The 21898-nt window shown below is 41.8% G+C and overlaps 1 protein-coding gene, 2 long non-coding RNA genes and 1 other non-coding gene across 13 annotated transcripts in view; 2 read left to right on the top strand and 2 right to left on the bottom strand.

Annotated features, from left to right (window-relative positions):
• LOC116560485 (AP2-associated protein kinase 1) overlaps positions 1-4465 on the bottom strand; it is a 171103-nt gene extending 166638 nt beyond the window's left edge. For 9 of the 10 annotated variants that reach the window (XM_032291860.1, XM_032291865.1, XM_032291864.1 and 6 more), the window contains exons 1-2: positions 2780-4465; positions 2085-2479 (exon numbers count right to left, since the gene is read on the bottom strand). In XM_032291860.1, coding sequence (XP_032147751.1) covers positions 2085-2247 — 163 coding nt within the window. In that variant the 5' untranslated portion in view covers positions 2248-2479; positions 2780-4465. The remainder of the gene's footprint in view (positions 1-2084; positions 2480-2779) is intronic. The other variant, XM_032291861.1, reaches the window with a different exon arrangement.
• A 4878-nt stretch (positions 4466-9343) lies between these two features.
• On the top strand, positions 9344-16428 carry LOC116560484. The gene is made up of 3 exons (XR_004272987.1): positions 9344-10425; positions 12893-12894; positions 16396-16428. It is a non-coding gene; the product is annotated as an uncharacterized LOC116560484 (long non-coding RNA).
• LOC116560689 lies at positions 15419-15522 on the top strand. Its single transcript, XR_004273084.1, has one exon. It is a non-coding gene; the product is annotated as a small nucleolar RNA U13 (small nucleolar RNA).
• Positions 15955-21682, bottom strand: LOC116560483. Its single transcript, XR_004272986.1, has 2 exons — positions 21050-21682; positions 15955-16847 (listed from the first exon to the last, which is right to left on the bottom strand). It is a non-coding gene; the product is annotated as an uncharacterized LOC116560483 (long non-coding RNA).
• Positions 21683-21898: the final 216 nt, after the last annotated feature.

Here is a 21898-nt window from a genome sequence, read left to right as displayed (position 1 = left end):
CATACTAACTCCTACTCATTCTTCAGTCATTTCTCCAGAAAACTATCCTGGGCTCCCTAAAATTGGGGGCCACTACAACCTAAGTTTACCTCTATGATGGCACTTATCAATCCACTATAACTGGCTATTTTTCAACTCTTAAACCAGTTGGTGAAGGCCAGCATCTAGTTTATAGCATACCCCCAGAGCCTAGCACAGCACCTGGCACTTCACAGGCACTCCATAAACTGCTGAATGAATAAATGCAGAGCTACAAGTCCTAAATTCCATGTAAAAATATCACAATACATGATGCACAGTTCTCGAAGATGAATCCCAGGGAAGAGGAAGGCAGCCTAGGTAACAAAGATCAATTTTGCCTTTTCTCCTCCCGATCACTCTTCTCACACTTGAAGAACATGAGCCGCTTAGGGCAGCATCATCCGTGATGAGACAACATCCTAGCTGAACAAAATGCTCGTGGGCTATGAGGGGAGAAAAAGTGCTCTGTTGCCCCTCATTTCTCCGATTTCTCTGACACACGCTCCTTTTCACCATTTCTCCACCCCACTGTAGTCAAGGGCTTTGGCACAGGGATGAAAGAGACAGATCAGACTCAAGGGTGCGGATCTGGCAGCGGGCACAGAAGCATCTCCCAGTCTGCACCAAAGTCCACAGGAAAGATCCAAAGGGACAGTGACTCAGGCCCCAGATAAAGCCTAGCTAGAGCAGTACTGAGAATGGAAGAGCAATAATTTCACAAGAACATTAACTGTCAGACATCTTTTTTTTTACATCGTGTTTTTAAAGTACAGGCTTCAACTCTATTCCCAGAAAACTGGGCCCTGCTGAATCCAGCGCTTACACAAGCTGAGAGCCAAACACAGCTTCTTCCTCTTCCAAACCCACCCACCAGCCTGCAACACTCACCATGACAAGCATTTCCCAGGGCCAGGTCAGGACCCTTGCTTCAACTTTAGCTCGCAAAAGGCCCCTTTTTAAAGATGCCCCTTAGCTTTCTCTCCTCCCTTGCTAATAAAACTGTTCCCTACCACCACCATGTTGCAGTAATAGAGACCTCTCCCTTCCTCCAACCCCTCTCAGTCTATAACACAACCTACAGCAGGTTGGCCCCATCCAATTAGTCTGAATTGCTTCATGCCAAGGAAATTGCTGCTTTTATTAAAAATAAAAACACACTAGGCAGGCAATGGGCTGTGAAAAGTATGAGTCTGGCATAATTATGAAGGTCGAGGTTAAGGTTACCAAAAGAGATATGCAAAGATTTCCCAAAAGCCTGGGGGAATAAAGATGGATATCTACATGAGTATAGATACACAGATGAAACACAGAGGAAATTTACGAAGCAGATCTAAATAACATCCTCCCTGACAGGGAAAAAACAAAATCAGAGCCACTCTCAAGTAATTTTTCTTTTGGTTAAAAAAACAAAAACAAAACCTAAAGCCAGGGGAAGAGGGGCCTGCTAGATTGAGTTCAAAATAACCACATTTGTTTTATATAATTTCTGTTATCTTTGCTATATCCTGGGGACCTGATTACAGTTGGGTCAGGAAACAAACCTAGTGAAATCCACCAAGAGCCCCTTGGAAAAACACAGTCACATTCTCCGAAAATCCTCTCTTCCTTCCAATGCCTGCTCATGGAAGTGGGAAAGTTGGGTAGGAGAAGGAGAAACCCTCTCTTCTTAAAACTCCCCCCATCCCCACCCTTCAGCCTTCACATCAAGATTTTAAGTTTTAGGAGGATGACAAGCCCATCACCCTACGTTTGGCATAAAGCTTTACACTTTCACACATACGTTTTCTTGTGTGATCCTCAAAATCCGGCTTCTTAATATTAAAAAAATAAAAATAAAAGGCCACTAAGGTAAACAATTTCGGCAACCTCCCCACACCCCCATAAGCCCAGTCACTTTCAAATCTCAATTTTAAATCTCTCAAGGACAATGACTCACAGGGCAAGTGAAGGGGGAAGGGGGGGTCAACTGGTCAAAGCCCATTCATACGTGCAACAACTAGAAACCACAGTCTTGCCGCATCAGCACAAGATTTTAATTTACGGCGCATTGAGCCCCGCCGTACCTTCCGCCAACACCTCGTCCACTGTGACCTGCTGTCGCCCGATGCCAAAGACTCTTCCGATGTAGCCACTGCCCAGGCCCGAGGTGCTGCCCCCTCCTCCGCTGGAGCCGGAGCCCAGGCCAGAGCCGCCCTGCTCTCGCCGGGAGTCGAAAAACTTCTTCATCTTGCGAATAGGAAGCAGCAAAGCAAAATACCGATGGTTTCTAGATTTTTTTTTTTTTTTTTTTTTTAAGAAAAGAGATCCAAGGATTTCTTCTCGGATTTCAGCTCGGAGAGGAGCCACCCGAATCCGGCCGTGGGGGTGGGGGCTGAGGGAGGATGCCTATAGGAATATGCGTGTCAATCGCGCGGCGGGTCCCCTCCTCCTCCAGAGAGCGATTCGTGTAAGTTTAAACCTGTGATGACAGAGGAAGAGAGAGACGATGAATCAGTAACACACTTAAAAATTCAACCGCTGAGTCCTAGGGGGAGCAAAAGCCATCATCCTGGGGAAACGCTTCATGCATTTTCCTGGCAAGAAAAACCCTGGGGCTGAAAACGCGACCCCGGCCCCAGAACCCAGGACCCCCTATCCGGGAGCTCGGAGAAAGGAGGGATCCGAGCTGCACGGGCAGCGCTGACCCTCCCGGGCACTGCCTCCCGCTCCTCCCGGGTCTCCCCGCCGCCCCTCGAGGCGGCATCCTGGCAGCACCCACTTGAGACGGTTCAGCGGCCGGCGCCCAGCTACCAGCCCCGCGACATTGTCACGGCCGCCGGGCCGGCCTGCGACGCAGAGAGGAGGCGGCGCTGCAGCGAGAGCCGGGGCCGCGCTCGGCGCCCGCCCGCCCGCCAGCTGATCCCGGGAGCGCCGGGCGGAGACTGACCCGCCGCCCCTCCCCCGCGCGCGCTCCCGCCTGGCTCCATCCACCCAACCAGGAAGTGAACCGCCGCCGGAAGTGCCCCTCGGGGCGGCGCGGAGAGGGACCGAGCCCTCTCCTGCAACCGCTGTTCTGTTGCCACAGATGAGAAGGAGTCGACGGCGAGAAGGGGACCGGGGGGAAGGGGTTCTCAGTGCAGAGAGAGAGTTCTGGAAAAAACTGTTGATATCGCCCGAGCCGCAGGGCAAGCTGGGAAAGGTAGCTCGGCGCAGTCCGGCTGCTGGACTACAACTCCCAGCATGCTCCTGGAAGAGCGGGCAAGGCGGCAGCGGTGGCCCCCACGGCTTCGAAAGAGGTTTGTGGGGTGGCGCGTTTGTGGGGACTCGGCAATTTAAACACATCCCGTGAAGAAACTGCCAACGACGAGGTTTCCCCCTGCTGTATGTTCCACCCTCCTGGAGCCATCTTATTTGCGGCCTGGCCTCCTGGCACAAGGGATTCTGGAGGTTGTGGTTTCCGAACGGATCGAGACTGACACCTGAAGGACGCGGCTTAATCGCTTAGCCCAGAGCGGGTCCTATGGGGTTTCCCGACGTCACCTGGGCTGAAATGGAAGCAAGAAGTGATCGGGAACATTGTGCTGGCAGTTGGATCCGGCTGCACTGGAGCGCCAGCCTTAAAATAAGTAAAACCAATGCCCTTCCGCCCCTAACCTCAAAAGCTGCTTTTGCTTCTAGATGTTATTGACAGCCGGCTCTGCGGTCAGCTCTGAGCTAGGCGCTGTGAGAACGCTCAGTAAGACTGTCTCGTCTGGAAATGTACAGGCGAGATTCAAACCGAGAAACTGCCAAGGATTGTCTGCAGAGGAGATCCTAGGATACCAAAGACGAAGCCCGTTGGCTTGACCCCCCAAACTCGGGGGCTCTTCAGCCCATGCTGCCCCGTAATTCTTCCTCCTTTGCTGACGCTGTGGGTGCGCCCCATAGCCTGACCTTCACTAACCCCCTTGCACACAAGAACGCTAACTCTAAACTGATCAGTTATTTATTTTTCACTTCAAGATTCTTCCACTGAGGCTTATGTTTCCCTGATACCGTTTTAAGTGCTGAGGGTAGGGGTGAACTGTGTGATTTGCATCTGCCAAATGCAGACAATTTGGAAGGCCAGTTGGTACACTTTTCCAACCCTAGATTTCCTGATGGATGATGCTGAAGGTAGTGGCAAGTCTCTGACAAAAACAAACAAAAAACCTGTGATTTATTAATATGATTTTTCTAACTCCTGAATATGGGCTATTTTTCATCTCCACCCGCTCTTCCCACTCCCAGTGCTTGTCGCAGAATTTTTTTCAGCGGGCATTTGAGTAGAAAAGGGTGCCCCAGGAAAAAAAATGGTTCTTGCTTCCTCGAATCTGAATACTGAGCTGAGCTGTGACTGGGCTAACAGTGGCGTTTGTTGTTGTTGTTGTTGCTGCTGCTGCTGCTCCTGTTTCAAGTAGTGCCATTGTAATTAAACTCCCTGGGTAGAGATAGCATCTTTTCTCCCGGAGAGTCAGTGTTGTCAACTCAGTTCACAAATTCATGCAGCCACCTCCAGGGTGAAATGCAGCACCTATTCCCTCAAACTAAGCCCAGGAAGGCATGTTCTCTGCACTTTCCTTAAAAGGCCAGATTTCTGTCTAAGGAAGTTTGAAACAGATCTTAAAATAGATGAGAAAGCTCATTTGGAATTAGACTTCGTTGACCCCCATCTTTCTCAGCACCTATTTGTCTTGACTGACTTTTTTTTCTTTTTTTTTTTTTTAAGAAAAAGCTCTGCTAGGTCCTAAAATCAATCTAGTGCTAATCTCAGTTTTTACTTTTCTAGACTTCCTTGGTACCAGACTAGGCCAGGCTTACACAAATCTCCAGTCTTAATTCAGTGATACAAAAACTCCCAATAGGCTTAAGGTAGCTAACATGCACTTATTGACCATCCACGTGAATGCTCTGATCAGAATCTGAGGGAAGAGGTTTAAAAAAAAAAAACAAAAAATAGATGATTAGATTCCTTGCCCTCCATTCCCTCACAGACTAATAGCAATTATAATGACAAATCCAGTTTTTCTTGCTTTGTACATATTAAGTATGTAATGCTCACAACAATCCTGTGAAATAAAATGAATAAAAATACTCATAGGTGGGTAAATAAATCAGATTAGTGACTTGCCCAAAGTCACACAGTACATAGCAAAGCCAAGATTCAAACCCAAACATTTTAGCTTCAGAACCCACTTCTTACCTGGCTATACTAAACCATCTACTTAGAGACAGCAAACATTAACTGATTAAAAGACTTGAGAGTAGTTAGAAACCTATGCACAAGCAGCATAGGACCAGGAGACAGGAAACCTCTGCCACTTCATAGCTGGGACTCTAGACCACTTATGTCACTGGGCTTATTTTCTCAGCTATAAAACTAGAGCTCTTACAACTCTTATTAATTTTTTAGTTCCTGAGTTCAAAATAATGAACAGATCAGCCACTATCATCTCAAAATTATCACACTTACTTTCTGTATAATTTGTCCCACTCTGCTCTGCATTCCTATTCAACTTTTAATGTATATTGATGTCTCAACCAAATACATCAAAGCTAGAGAACGGTCTTCTACTTATCTCCTTGAGCATCCAGTATAATAGTTTAGGCAGAGTATGTTCTGACTAGTACTTAAATAAGGTAAATAACTGACTTGAAATTAAATGTGATACAAAAGAGAGCTATCTGATTAAGGTGGAAAGACTGAAGTATCGTAGATGAGTTTTGAACTAGATGTGGACGATACTATGGATAAATACTCAAAGGGAGTGGGAAAGAAACTGGCATTTGCTGTTGTTACAATAGCCATTATAAGACTGAAGGAACAGACTCTTTGTGGCAATAAGATGCCAGATTATAAACAAGACCTAAGGCTATGTCAGGCAAGGATTAAGTCACACATCCCTACACTTGAAGAGTATGTTTTTCTTTTTCCCTGGTAGCTAAATAGACACTGGCCTAGACATGAGCAATATTGAAACAATTGTTTCTCACTGACCACCAGATGCCAGCTAACTAATTGTATCCCCCCAACCCCTGTTCCACAAGCCATAACTACCGCTTTGATTGGACAAGAGACTGATTTCAGTAACATCCTAGTAAGAGACCACCAACCACAGACGGGTTCTGGCTGGTTTTTCAGAGGCTGTGCACTGAGCGCCTTCATGTCCTCTGCTTCATCTAATTGTAATACATTTAAATGTTAAATCTCCACCCCAAAGAGAACATAAGACATATGTAATATGCACAGTTTACTAACTATGCATCCATGTACTGCCCCCCACTTTGTGAATAATCAAATAACTTCTTAAATATGCATTCTTAGCCAACTCATTTGGCATAAATTCCCGTTCTACTCTTTCCTCCCTCTAAATGCCGGCTTTCAGTCTCTGCCAGAGTCGACACTTCCCAGCCTGTCAGGATCACCAAACTGCAGGCTGCAACCCTTTATAAAAAATAAAGCTCAGCCAGGCACAGTGACTCATGCCTGTAATCCCAGCACTTTGGGAGGCCAAAGTGGGTGGATCACCTGAGGTTGGGAGTTCAAAACCAGCCTGACCAACATGGAGGAAACCCCATCTCTACTAAAAATACAAAATTAGCCAGATGTCATTGCAGGCTTCTGTAATCCCAGCTACTCAGGAAGCTGAGGCAGGAGAATCGCTTGAAACCGGGAAGTGGAGGTTGTGGTGAGCCAAGATTGCACCATTGCACTCCAGCCTGAGCAACACGGGCAAAACTCCATCTCAAAAAGAAAAAGAAAAGAAAGGAAATAAAGCTCTCCTCTCCAAATTTATAAACCTTGGGATTCTTCAGTTAACACTGTGTGTCTTCTATATGCCAGTTACTGAATTAAAAACCTATTATCTTGTTTTATTGTTATATTTTTGTTTTATTTTATTTATTTATTTTGAGACAGAGTCTCACTTTGTAGCCCAAGCTGTATTGCAGTGGTGTGATGTTGGCTCCCTGCAACCTCTGCCTCCCAGGCTCAAGAGATTCTTGTGCCTCAGCCTCCTGAGTAGCTGTGACTACAGGTGTGTGCCACCCTACCTGGCTAATTTTTTGTATTTCAGTGGAGACAGGGTTTCACCATGTTGCCCAGGATGGTCTCAAACTCCTGAGCTCAGGCGATCCACCCACTTCAGCCTCCCAAAGTGCTGGGACTACAGGCATGAGCCACCATGCCCAGCCTATTTTTATTTTTTCAAATAATTATATTAAAAATAGAGATGGGGTCTCATTTTGTTGCCCAGGTTGGCCTCAAACTCCTGCACTCAGGTCATCCTCCCACCTTGGCCTCCTAAAGTGCCAAGATTACAGATGTGAGCCACCCTGCCTAGCTGATATTATTTTATTTAATCTTCATGGTTGCATACCTACAAAGTAGACAGTATTATCTATTTTATCAAAGAAAATACTGTTATACTATTATTCCCAATTTTATAGATGTATGATGAAGATTTTGTTAGTAGCTAACGAACTGTATGGTTTGTTAGGTTTGAAGGAAATTATTTGACCTGTAGTACAGCTAAATCATGCCACCATAAACCCAGTTATAGCAAAAGTGTGTTGTATCTTTGAGGAAATCAAAGGGAAGAAGACCACCATTAATTAAAATCCTTAACTAAGTCAAGCACTATATTCAGTATTTAATCATACCATTTAACCTTCACAATACATCTATGAGGTGTGCATTACTTTTATCAGTGCGGAAACAGGCTGAGCAGGGTTAGTCTGTCAACTGTTGCTACAAAACAGGAGAAAAGGGCAGAACCAAAACTGACCTCAAAACCCACATCATTTTCATTATACCATGTAGGCTTTCTATGTTGCTGTCTTTTAGCGAAGTGGAACTTGTTAGAAATGCAAATTTTAGGGCCCCATCCAAACCTACTTAATAAGAGGGAGGGACAGAAGCAGCAGTTTCTGTTCACAAACCATCCAGGTAATTCTAATACACATTCAAGTTTGAGAACCACTGTTTAGCCTAAGCAAACTTGTAAGAACCATGTTCTTTCTTTAAAAATGGCATTTCGTGGCCAGGCACAGTGGCTCACGCCTGTAATCCCAGCACTTTGGGAGGCTGGGGCTGGTGGATCACTTGAGGTCAGGAGTTCGATACCAGCCTGGCCAACATGGTGAAACCCCATCTCTACTAAAAATACAAAAATTAGCCAGGCATGGTGTCTTGCACCTGTAATCCCAGCTACTTGGGAGGCTGAGGCACAAGAATTGCTTGAACCTGGGAGGCAGAGGTTGCAGTGAGCCAAGATCACACCACTGTACTCCATCCTGGGAGATAGAGTAAGACTCCATCTCAAAAAAAAAAAAAAAAAAAAAATCATTTTTTTATTAAAAAAAAAAACTTTTAATTTTCCTTTTTTAACTGAGCCTTGTCTTATTTTCCACTTGATTTTGGTTTTGGATTTTGTTTAGGAAAGTAATTATGTGCTCATTGAAGAAAGTAGATAGGAAAAAATAAAAATCAGCTATAATTCTACCACTCAGCAATAACTGCTATGACATTTTGATCAATTTCCTTTTAGCATTTTCCCATATATAAGTACATTTCTTACTATATTAGATCACATTATATATTTAATATTTTTTCATTTAATGGTTTCCTATTTCATTGTATATTCTCTAAAAACATTCTTTTAGTGGCTGCTTAATAGTGCTTTACTGTCAAATGTTTTATTTTAAAATGTTACTTTTTATATATGATTAGAATGAATATTCTTTTGTATTCTCTCGTGTGCTTCTTTATTGATTTCCTCTTCTTCTTTTTTTTTTTTTTTTTTTCAAGACAGGGTCTTTCTCTGTTGCCCAGGCAGGAGTGCAGTGGCACAATCTCAGCTCACTGCAGCCTCAACCTCCTAGGCTCAAGCAGTCCTCTCACCTTAGCCTTCTGAGTAGCTAAGACTACAGGTCCACCACACCTGGCTTTTGTTGTTGTTGTATTTTTGTAGAGACAGGGTTTCACCATGTTGCCCAGGCTGGTCTTGAACTCCTGAACTCAAGCAATCCACACTCATCAGGCTCCCAAAGTGCTGAGATTAAAGGTGTGAGCCACTGCGCCTGGCCTGATTTTCTTTCTTTTTTTTTGCTAAGATGGATTCTCACTCTGTCGCCCAGGCTGGAATACAATGGCACGATCTCGGCCCACTACAACCTCCACCTCCCAGTTTCAAGCAATTCGCCACCCTCAGCCTCCTGAGTAGCTGGGATTACAGGCACCTGCCATCATACCCTACTAATTTTTGTAGACTGGGTTTCACCATGTTGGCCAGGCTGGTCTTGAACTCCTGACCTCAGGTGATCCACCTGCCTCGGCCTCCCAAATGCTAGGATTACAGGCGTGAGTCACCGTGCCCAGCCGCCTGATTTTCTTTCTAAAGCTACATTTTTACAAATGGAATAACTGGGTCAAAGGTATGAATGTTTTTATAGCTAGAGAGCCAAAGTATCTTCTAGGAAATTGATGTTTATTTGTTCTCCACTCACTGATCCAGCAAACAAATATTTATTAAGCACCATGTGCTAGACTTTAGAAAGTTTATTACAATAAACAAAATAGTTACACTCTTTGCCCTCAAGAAGCTTTTGGTGGTTTTTTTCTTTTTTCTTTGAGACGGGGTCTTGCTCTGTCACCCAGGCTGGAATGCAGAGGCAGGATCATAACCTGAGCCTATCAAGGGATCCACCCACCTCAGCTTCCTGTGTAACTGGTGCACAGCACCACACCCAGCTAATTATTTCTTAATTTTTTGTAGGGACAGGGTGTTGCTATGTTGCCTAGGCTGATCTTGAACACCCAGCCTGAAGCAGTCCTCCTGCCTCAGCCTCCCAAAGTGTTGGGATTACAGGTGTGAACCATTGTGTCTGGCTAGAAGTTTTGATCTTAAAAGAAGGCATTAAATCCTAAGTATATCCATACCCTTGCCAACACTGAGTTTGTGCAGTTTAAAAAGAAATCAATTTCATTTTGGGGGTAGGAATGGTGTTTATTGTTATTGTTTAAATTAGTGAGGTTGAACAATTTTTCATGTTCATTTATTTATTCATCAGTTGTTTATTAAGCATCTATTATATGCTAAAACAATGCTAGCCACTGGAAATATTATAAAGAAAATGGACATGTGTTTTCCTTTACAGAGTTTATAATCTATTAATTATTGGATATGTATATTTCTTCATTTTTAAATTATATTTTTTTCCATTTTTCTATTGGAACTTTTTTTCAGAATTGATTTGAGTGCTTCTTTATTCAATCAGTATGTAATGAACTATCCTGTACTAAGCACTACTGTGCAAAACAAGATAAACAAGGTTTTTCCTCCTAGAGAGCTTATATTGGGGTCAGGGCAAAGAGAACACAATAAATAAGTCAAGGAAAATGTCAGAGTAATTAATGGTATGCAAATAGTTATACTAGAGTGATGTGATAGTGTCTGAATGACAACTTGAGATTGGATGTTCAATTCTGCATATATTAATTGTGTTAATTAAAACCTATTTTCACATAAATGGAAATTTTTTTTCTCTAGTTTGATGTTAACCTTTTTTTTTTTTTTTTGGATGAAGGGTTGTTTTTGAAACTTTTTTTCCTGATTATGATAATACATAATCATTTTGTAACATTTGAAAATATCTAAAAGCAGAAAAAAAATAAACCTCAGTTGCTTTCATTACTTATAAGTAAACCCTATCAACAGAAAGGTACATGGATATTCTTTCTGCCTTTTTCAGGGGCATGTGTGTGTGTGTGTGTGTGTGTGTGTGTGTAATTTTAGTTGATAGAGAATATAGTCTATTACAACTTGTTTTTTTCACTATGTGTAAAGGAGCTCTGTCAGATGCTGGGAATAAAAATGATAAAATTATAAACAAAAATAGGCATGAGATTTGCCTATTTAAAAATCATAGATTTCTTTAACTGGCAAGGGGAGGGGCCATGGAAGCAGAAGGGTGGTTAGGACATAAATGTTAGTCAAGTAATCACACAAATATATTTAAAATTAGAAGGTATAGATTTTATCTCATTAACCATTGTAACCCCAGCACATAAAACAGTATTGGGAATCAGTGGTCTACTTTCATTCATTCATATTTTGCATTCTCTCATAAATGTAAAAATATTCTCTGTATTTGTGATTACGTCCATTTCTTGTTCCTAATTTTGTATATTTATGTTTTCTTCCATTTTATTTTTATTAGACCGTTTGTTGACCTACCTTCCTTTCCTTCTTTCTTTTTTTTTTTTTTTTTTTTTTTTTTTTTGCTAAATATGGTATACTTAAATAAGAGCAGAGAGCAGAGAGCCAAAGGTTATCACAATATAAGGAAAGGTTCTGACAATAAAGATAGAACCCAAAACACGCCAACAGGAAAAATGAAACAAAGAAGAAAAAGACAATATGGGGAGAAGAAAACTTTGAGAAATCTACTATCGAACTTCTCTGAGAAAGATAAGATAAAACAGAAATGCTGGGCATGGTGACATAAGACTGTAGTCCCTGCTTCTCCACAGGCTGAGGTGGGAGGATCTCTTGAGCCCAGTTTGAGGTTGTAGTGTGCTGTTATCATGCCTGTGAACTGCCACTGCACTCTAGCCTGGGACACATAGCAACACCCTGTGTCAATAATAATAATTTTAAAAATCTCTTAAAAATCAACAATCAGAGAATCAAACAGAGTTCTTTTAAATTAAAAATGATAGCAAAAATGAAACCCAGTAAAATGCTAAGAAAATAAAGTTAGAAAATATCCTAAAGAATGTATAGCCAAAAGACCAAAAGAAGGGAAAAAAATAAGAAAGGGTAAGAAAATTAGAAAGCCAGCCCTGGACATCTGGGAAACAGGGGCAGAAATGAATTAAATAATTCAATTATATATTTTGTAAACTAAAGAGCATGAGATTCCACAGTGAAAGTGCTCACTGAGCAGAGTGCAATGGACAAAACCAGAAGCACACCAAGGCACATCGTGACAAAACTTCAGAAGACTGAGGACATAAGGAAGATCTTTCAAGTGCCCAGGAGGAAATGAAGTTTCACATAAAGGATCCAGAATCAGAATGGCATCTGATTTCTCAGTAGCAACGCATAAAACTGAAAGACAATGGAATAATGTCTTTAAAATCTGAGGGAAAATTACTTCCAACATAGATTCTCATACCCATCCAAATTAGTAGTAAAGCATGGGGTTAAATGTATTTCAGACACATACAATTTCAAAATATTTATCTTCCATGTACATTTTCTTAAGAAGCTTTCAGAAGATGAAAGCTTTTCCACCAAAACAAGGACATAAACAAAGAAAGCTTTTGTTTGTTTGTTTTTAAGTGAATAGCAGAAGGAACAACTGAAAATTGAATGGTGGGGAAGGGTAATAAGCCAACACTATCGTTACAGCTTCCTAATTTTCCTTAACTGTAGAGTACACCTAATATTTACTTACTATGTGCCAGTCACTATTCTAGGTGCTTTACATATATGGTATCAATCAGTTAATCCTCACAACAGCCCTATCAGTGAGATTCTTGCATAGAGTAGGTGTCAGTAAGTATTACTATTGACGGCATACAATAGTTATTAATTGAACAAATCGAATTAAACTTCCTGTGGCAGACCGTATTTTTCAAAACTGGCTGCAACAACATGTTCAATCCCATGTGCACTTCCAAAAACCCAACCCCCAACTCAATCAAGAGATGGCATCTATGTCCTTTCACCTTGAACACAGATAGACTTCTTGGATAGGTTTCTGTGACTGCACCTCTAAAGTAATGCTATGTTGGCCAGGTGCAACGGCTCACACCTGTAATCCCAGCACTTTGGGAGGCTGAGGCAGGCAGATCACTTGAGGTCAGGAGTTCGAGACCAGCCTGGCCAACATGTTGAAACCCTGTGTCTACTAGAAATACAAAAATTAGTCGAGTGTTGTGGTACGCACCTGTAATCCCAGCTACTCAGGAGGCTGAGGTGGGAGAATTGCTTGATCCTGGGAGGCGGAGGTTGCAGTGAGCTGAGATTGCACCACTGCACGCTAGCCTGGGTGACAGAGCAAAACTCTGTCTCAAAACAAACAAATACACAAAAATAAATAAGGTAATGCTATATGACTTTCAAAATTGCATCTTGAAAGGTAGTACAGCTTCCATCTAGCTCTCTTGCTCAGAATATGTGCCTTTGGAGCATATAAGTACATGAAACTACCATGCGGTAGAGATCACGTGAACAGACCACATAAAGAGTCCGAGGAGGCCTGGCTGTTCCAGCCCCAGCAGTTTGAGTTTTCTCTGTCCCCGTGCCAGACATGTGAATGATTCTCAAGCCCTCAAAATGACTGTGGCATGATCCCTGTCTCATGGCAGCCAGGTGATAAAATGTGAGTGGAATCACCTAGCTGAACCCAGTTACTCACCAGAATCATGAGACAACAACAACACATGGTTTCACACCCCAGAATTATGGGTGTTATGTTTTGGAGCGAAAGACGAGCAGAATATTTCCAGATAAAAGTGGTTTTAGCCTAGACTTCTGAATCTCCTGTCCCTATACTCATTTAAATTGCCCAAGGCACGTAAAAAAGAGAATTTTATTTTATTTTTTATGTATTTATTTTTTGAGACGGGGTCTTGCTCTGTCACCAGGCCAAGAGGGGAATTTTTATCCTGAGTGGCAAGTCTCCTCCCTCTCTAATACTGTAGCTGAATCCAAAGCTTATAGACACAAGTGATAAAAAAAAAAATAGATTAATTGATTGGGCTGGGCACAGTGGCTTATGCCTATAATCCCAGCACTTTGGGAGGCTGAGGCAGGCGGATTGCCTGAGCTTAGGAGTTTGCAACCAGCCTGAGCAACATGGTGAAACCCTGTCTCTACTAAAATACAAAAAAGTTAGCCAGGCATGGCAGTGTGTGACTGCAATCCCAGCTACTTGGGAGGCTGAGGCAGGAGAATTTCATGAACCTGGGAGGCAGAGGTTGCAGTGAGCCGAGATCAAACCACTGCACTCCAGCCTGGGCAACAGAGCGAGACTCCATCTAAAAATAAAAAAAGATTAATTGGATTTTATCAAAATTAAGAACTCTTCAAAAAACACTTAAGAAAACAAAAAACCCACAGAATGGGAGAAAATGTGCTATCATATATTGTATTCAGAATATATAAAGAACTCATAACTCAGCAATAAAAAGCAACAAATAAGCTAATTTAAAATGCACAAAAGATCTGAATAGGCATTTCTGCTAAAAAGGTACACATATGGCCAATAAACACATGAAAAGATGCTAAACATCATTAATTATTGGGGAAATGCATACCAAAACCACAATGAGATATTACTTTACAGCCATTAGGGTTGCTGCAATTGAAAAATACAGACAATAACAAGTGTTGACAAAGATGCAGAGTAACTGGAACTCTCATACAATGCTGGTAGAAATGTAAAATGTGCAATGGGTAGAAAACAGTTTGCCAGTTTCTCAAAAGGTTAAACAGTGTCACTATATGACACAACAATTCCAGTCTTAATAATATACCCAAGAGGAATAAAAACATATGTCTATAAAAAAAAAACTTATACATAAATGTTCATAGCAGCATTATTCATAATAGCCAAAAACTGGAAACAACCAAAATGTCCAGTAACTGATGAGTGGATAAACAAAATATAGAATATTTATACAATGCAATATTATTCCACAATAAAAAACAACTAAGTACTGATACATGCCACAACATGGATGAATCTTTAAAGCATTATGCTAAGTGAAAGAAGCCAGTAACAAAGTTTACTTTGTTTATATTTGAAAAATAAAGTATCAGGCTGGGTGTGGCGGCTCATGCCTGTAATCCCAGCATCTTGGGGTGCCAAGGTGGGAGGGTCACTTGAGGCCAGGAGTTCAAGACCAACCTCACCAAGATCCTGTCTCTACTAAAAATACAAATATTAGCCAGGCGTGGTGGTGCACACCTTGTAGTTCCAGCTACTCAGGATGCTGAGGCATGAGAATCACTTGAACCTGAGAGGTGGAGGTGAGCTGAGATCACAACACTGCATTTCAGCCTGAGTGATAGAGTGAGACTCTGTCTCAATAAACTAAAATACATTAAAATAAAATAAAATAAGCAACTCTATAGAGACAGAAAGTAGATTACGTAGTAGTTGCCTAGAGCTGAGGAGGCGGGGGGTGGAGGGCAGTGGTGCCGGGAGGAAATCATAGTGACTGCTAATGGGTACAACACTTTTGAGGTGATACAAATTGTTCCAAAATTGATTGTGGTGATGGTGCACAACTCTGTGAATATACAAAAAACTATTGAATTGTACACTTCACACAGGTAAACTGGTATGTGAATACCTCGACAAAGCTATTGAAAAAAAGAAAGAGATCCTTTTGTAGTTCATGAGCATAATGATTGGGTATTCACACACATGTGTAAGATGTGCCACCCTTGAACTTTGTTATGACCCTGGCACGTTACCCATCTGACCCGAAAAAAAAATAAAGAAAAATAAAAGTCTCATAAAAGTGTCATAGATTGATTTAGTCTAATGTACAAAATACTCTGGCCTATCTGTAGAGAACTGGACAGAATATCCTGTGATGTGATGTATGGGAGGGCTGTAGCAACATTTATGTCCGTTCCTCTCTCTCTTTTTTGTCTCTTTTGTCCTTTTCTCCTCCTCTCCACACACATATTATCTATTCTTTATTATCAGCTATCTATTGACCCAACAGTGTGGATAACAAAGCATCTGAAGACTCATTCTTGTTGCTCCCAAGTCTATGGCAGCTGAGCCATTATTCCTATCTAGATAGGACTTGCTTCTGCATCTGCAATCAGCAGTCGATCTCGGCTAGGCTCTCTCCGGTATTGGGGGGTTGACTGGAACTTGTGGGGCTAGGATGGTCTCTGCTTTTCCCCACGTGTCTTTGCATTCCTCCAGTGGGCTAGCTGAGACAAGCTGTCATGCTGGGGCAGAGATGCACTAGTGAGCATGCAGAAATGCACATGTGCTTTTCAAGCCCCTGCTCGTCTCGCGTCTGATAACATTCCATTGGCCTAAGTATGTTCCTGGAGAAACATTCACCAACAGGAAGAAAGGACAACAAAGTTACAAGGCAAAGAGTGTGGAGCCAGGTAGCCTTTAATTAGGACTATTAATACAATGCATGGACCGCTTTATAAGTTCATGCTTATCTGTTTCATAAACTCTAGGTTGTTTACCAAAGATTTGGAATTCAGTCATTTCCTCCTCTAAGTGAAACTTTTTTTCTATTTTTATTTGTTATTATAGAAGTATAAGGAATGAGTCAGAGAATATAGACAAGTTAAATGAACATAAAGAAGTATGATATACCAGGCGTGGTGGCTCATGCCTGTAATCCCAGCACTTTAGGAGGCCGAGGTGGGTGGATTCCTTGAGCCCGGGAGTTAAGACCAGACTGGGGCAACATAGTGAGACCCTGTCTCAACAAAAAAAAAAATTTTTTAAGTGTGATATTGTCCCTTTCCTAGAGATAATCACTCTTGAGATACAATCTTCCACATATTTATCTCTACATTTATAATAGGTAAATATACACATAGATATCTTTCTCATTATATATGTATAGATACATACATATATGTGTATAATGAGAAATATTAATTTAGAACCATCATTTGATCTTGATGAAGCTATGTTTCACTGACTGATCTGTAAAACTCACCTCTGCTTATGGAAATTCATTGTCTCCAGGCACAGCCATCTTGTGCTGTGTATAACTCTGTCTATGGAATGACACACTTTGGCTTCTGCAGCAGGCGTGACTTCTGGTATTCACATGGTTGGTAATATTACCACATGTCCCATAAGATGGTAAACGTTGACACACAAACATTATATAGTCATCGTGTATTTTCCTGAGAAATTAAAATTATTTATTTAAACATATACTTTATTTCCATTCCTTTTCTTTGAGCCCATTTTTGTCAGTTTATTACTGGTATAAGAGTGTAACCAAACAAAAATATAAATAATCATAGGGTCGGGCATGATGGCTCATTCCTGTAATCACAGCACTTTGGTGGGCCAAGGTGGGTGGATCACTGGAGGTCAGGAGTTTGAGACCAGCCTGGCCAACATGATAAAATCTCATCTCTACTAAAAACACAAAAAATTAGCCAGGCATGGTGGTACATACCTGTAATCCCAGCTACTTGGGAGGCTAAGGCAGGAGAATTGCTTGAACCCAGGAGGCAGAGGTTGCAGTGAGCCAAGATCGCACCACTGCACTCTAGCCTCGGCAACAGACAGATTCCATCTCAAAAAAAATAATAGATTTCCACCATACAAAAAATACCAAAACCACTGTAACAAGAGTGTCCATCTCCCTTCTATATACTTTATTGCAGGACTGTTCAGCCCTTATTTCCTCCATATAGTTTATGTAATCTAATCTAGAATTTCTGGTGTTCCCCAGTGACTCTGTTGCCTGGCTGGCCTGGTCCTACTGTCTTGTATACCAAATAGTCATCAGGAGAAGCCATATCTAATACTTCTCTCACCACTACTCAAGATTGTAAAGAGTTCACCTTCCTCGCCTTATTTTACTGATAAGTGCCCAGCAGGCTGTCCTTGAAAGAGACTTGATAGCTATCTTGCCTCTGGAAAGAGTTGTGGGGAAAATACTGATCATTACTAGTGATATTCCAGTTTTGACCACATGTCATAATGAGGACTCTGTTTGCTACACACATGTCTTATGCACTAGAGACAGGGTAGGAACTGAAGCACAAAGTGAAGGTTTACCAAACTCATTCCAGCATATCATAATGCAACTGTGAATAATAATATGTGGCTAAAAAATGACAAGTGAAACAAATGCTATAACAGATGGTGACTGGCCCACAGTAAACCTGAATTTGTCACCTAATTATATTTGTCACCTAATAAATTGTCACCCTAATTATAAAGCTATAGTAAACAAAACAATGTGATATGGGCACAGGGATAGACAATTGGCACAACAGAGAGACCAGAAATTGACCTGTGGATAAATGCGGACCTGATAGATGACATATACATGGGGAAAAGAGTAAATAGTACTGGAAAATTTGGTTATCTATGGAAAAAATGAAAGTGGACCCTTACCTTACATCAATCATAAAAATCAATTCAGGGTCAGGCATGGTGGCTCACACCTATAATCCCAGCATACTGGGAGGTTGAAACAGGGCAGATTGCTTGATCTCAGGAGATCAAGACCAGCCTGGGCAACATAGTGAGACCCCTGTCTCTACCAAAAACACAAAATTTAGCCAGGCATGGTTGTGTGCACCAGGAGGCTCAGCTACTCAGTAAGCTGAGGTGGGAGGATCACTTGAGCTCAGGAGGCAAAGGCTGCAGTGAGTCAAGATTACACCACTGCATTCCAGCATGGGTGATAGAGTGAGACCCTGTCTCAAAAAAAAAAAAAGAATGCAATCAAAAATCAATTAAGAATGGATCTAAATGTGAAGGGCAAATATTTAGATAATATTTAGATAGTAGAATGAGTAGAAGAGCTTTATGACTTTGGGGTGGAGAAGGATTTTTTAAACAAAACACAAAAGCACAAACCTTTAAAAAATGATTAATTGAAGACTACATTAAAAGTTTAGCATCCTGAATATGTAAAGAACTCTTACGAATCAGCAAGAAACAACAGAAGAGAAAAAGCAATGCAAAAAAGATCTGTCAAGACATTTTACAGAATAAAAAATATGAATTGTTGCTGGACATGGTGGCTCATGCCCATAATCCCAGCACTTTGGGAGGCCAAGGCCAACGGATCACCTGAGGTCAGGAGTTCTAGACTACCCTGGCTAACATGGTGAAACCCCATCTCTACTAAAAATACAAAAATGACCAGGCGTAGTGGCATGTGCCTGTAATCCCACTACTTGGGAGACTGAAGCAGGAGAATTGCTTGAACTCGGGAGGCAGAGGTTGCAGTGAGCTGAGATCACGCCACTGCACTCCAGCTGGGGCAATACAGTGAGGCTCCTTCTCTCTTTTTTTTTTTTTAAGACAGGGTTTCACCATATTGGTCAGGCTGGTCTTGAACACCTGACCTCAGGTGATCCGCCCACCTTGGCCTCCAAAGTGCTTGGATTACAGGCGTGAGCCACCACGCCCGGTGAGACTCCTTCTCAAAAAAAAAATATATACACATATGAATTGTCAATAAGTACACAAAATAGATGCTTGACCTCATTCATAGTCAGGGAAATGCAACACCAAACCTTGGTAGGGCATATTATCACTGCTAAAGTGTCAGAACCACTATTCACTGCCACTGAGAGTGTAAACTATACAACTAGTTGGGGAAACAGTTTGATATTTTATTAAAAGTGCACAAACCCTATGACTCAGTGATTCAATTCTCACATGTCTACATCCTAGAGAAAGCATGGGTACCAGGAGACATGGGAAATTAACTTGTTTTTTGTTTGTTTTTGTTTTTATTATACTTTAAGTTCTGAGATACATGTGCAGAATGTGCAGGTCTGTTACACAGGTATGCACGTGCCATGGTGGTTTGTGCATCCAGAAAATGATCTTAAAACACTGTTTTTTGGGGGGGCTCCCGCCTGTAATCCCAGCACTTTGGGAGGCTGAGGCGGGCAGATCATGAGGTCAGGAGTTTGAGGCCAGCCTGGCCAACATGGTAAAACCCTGTCTCTACTAAAAACACAAAAATTAGCCAGGCATAGTGGTGCAGGCCTATAATCCCAGCTACTCTAGAGGCTGAGGCAGGAAAATTGCTTGAACCTAGGAGGTGGAGATTGCAGTGAGTCAAGATTATGCCACTGCCCTCCAGCCTGAGCAACAGAGCAAGACTCTGTCTCAAACAACCAACCATTGTTTTTAATAGCAAACAAACCAACAAATATAATTGGAAGCAACTCATTGTTCATAGATGGGAGATAAATTGTGGGATGTTCATGAACTACAGTTGCATGGATCAACATGGTTGAATATACAACACTGAGTCAAAAATATTATGTGCCTTATTATGTATTTTATTTTATTTACTTATTTTTTGAGACAGAGTCTTGCTCTGTTGCCCAGGCTGGAGTACAGTGGTGCAATCTCGGCTTACTGTAAGTAACCTCCGCCTCCTGGGTTCAATTGATTCTCCTGCCTCAGCCTCCTGAGTAGGTGGGATTACAAGCATGAACCACCACATCCAGCTAATTTTTGTATTTTTGGTGTTTTGCCACGTTCACCAGGCTGGTGTCAAACTCCTGACCTCAGGTGATCCACTCGCCTTGGCCTCCCAAAGTGCTGGGATTACAGGCATGAGCCACCATTCCTGGCCTATTATGTATTTTAAACAATATTGTGTACCTAACAAATACATGATAGTATAATTTTGTTTACATAAATTATGCCTTTTAAAATCAGCAAAGCCAAACAATATTTTTGTGGATACCTACATGTGTAGAAATAGCATAAAAACATGCTAGTACATGAGAAAGAAAATATTCAGAATGATGACTCCAGGGGAGAGAGGGAAGGAAATGGGTTTGGGGAGAGGTTCATAAACAGTTGCAACAGTGTTATTACTTTGTTTCTTTTTGGTAAAGACCTGAAACAAGAGAGCACACTAAGACTTTATGACGCTAATGGTGGCTTTATGGAAGTCAGCATATTTTTTTCCTCTATACAGTCAATTAGTATCCATAAGAAACTTGTTTTTCAAAGACAAGAAAAAAAAGTGAAGGAGGAAAGTGCTGACGGCAGCCGCCCTCAGTGGGAGCTGACTTCTGCACCAACTCCCTCTCTCGCTCCGCTCCATGGCCGGGCCAAGTGCCAAACAGAACTGTGGGCTGGGAGGGTCCCTCTGGGATTCTGCCTCCCTGCAGACTAAGGCACCTGGGGAGACATGAGGCTGGACTCAATCTGTCCCACTTTGACGTTCCTTGCCCTACACGAGGCTTTGGGATGAAGGGTTTAGGGAGAGTGGGCTGCCCACTGTGCTTCTTACCTGCAGCTGCCCTGTGTGCCTTCAGTGAACACTGTGTCTGCTGCAAAGGAGGTGTCCAAAATGTGTTTGCTGAATTGACCCAAGCCATTATCAGCACTTCAGTGTGCTGGGAGGACATGAAAATAGCTGCACAGTGAAGTGGTGTTTGCTGGTGTCTGCCCCGTTCCCTGCCTCTGCCAGCTCTCTCGCAATATTCCCTGGGAAACCTAGCCTGTTTGCAGGAGGCTGACAGCAGGTGTTCAGACTTTTTAGGATTTGGGCTTAATTTCAGATGACCAGGACAACCTGGGCTCTTCTGCAATGAAAAGCAGATTCTGCTGTTTTTTTCCTGCCTTTTAACATTTCAAGCCAAGTTCCTATGCCCATCCACCCATATAAAACTTCCTTGTTCAGAAAGTCATCTGCACAACTGGCAAAGGCACCATCTCGGAGTTTTCTATTTTTATTCCTGTGTGTAATCAATGGGAACACACTGTGACGGAAATAAAAGAATTACGAATTGATAAGAGCAAACCATTGATATTTGCTTTTGTTCCTGGGCAAGCTAGTGAAGGAACATGTACCCAATGTGTAGAAATATAATGGTCATTTTATGCTTCTGTCTTCTTACAGAAACATTTCAACAATTTCTGTGTTTATTTTCAGGGAGGAAAAAAATATGCTTTCAAAATTCAAATTGTGTAAGCTTGAAAAACATTTTCACACAGGCTGATTTTCTAGAAACATTGAAATATAAGATATTATCAGCCCTTTCTCCTCTAAATTATTAATCTGTGACTTCAATACTTATTTTCTGTCATTCTCTTATAATAAAAAATAATTGATTCTCCAACTCAGTAACACTATTGA

Source organism: Sapajus apella, unplaced genomic scaffold (genome assembly GCF_009761245.1).
Source record: "Sapajus apella isolate SASKATOON/1434 unplaced genomic scaffold, GSC_monkey_1.0 scaffold26, whole genome shotgun sequence".
Lineage (NCBI taxonomy): Eukaryota > Metazoa > Chordata > Mammalia > Primates > Cebidae > Sapajus > Sapajus apella.
This window is presented reverse-complemented; position numbering and strand designations above follow the sequence as displayed.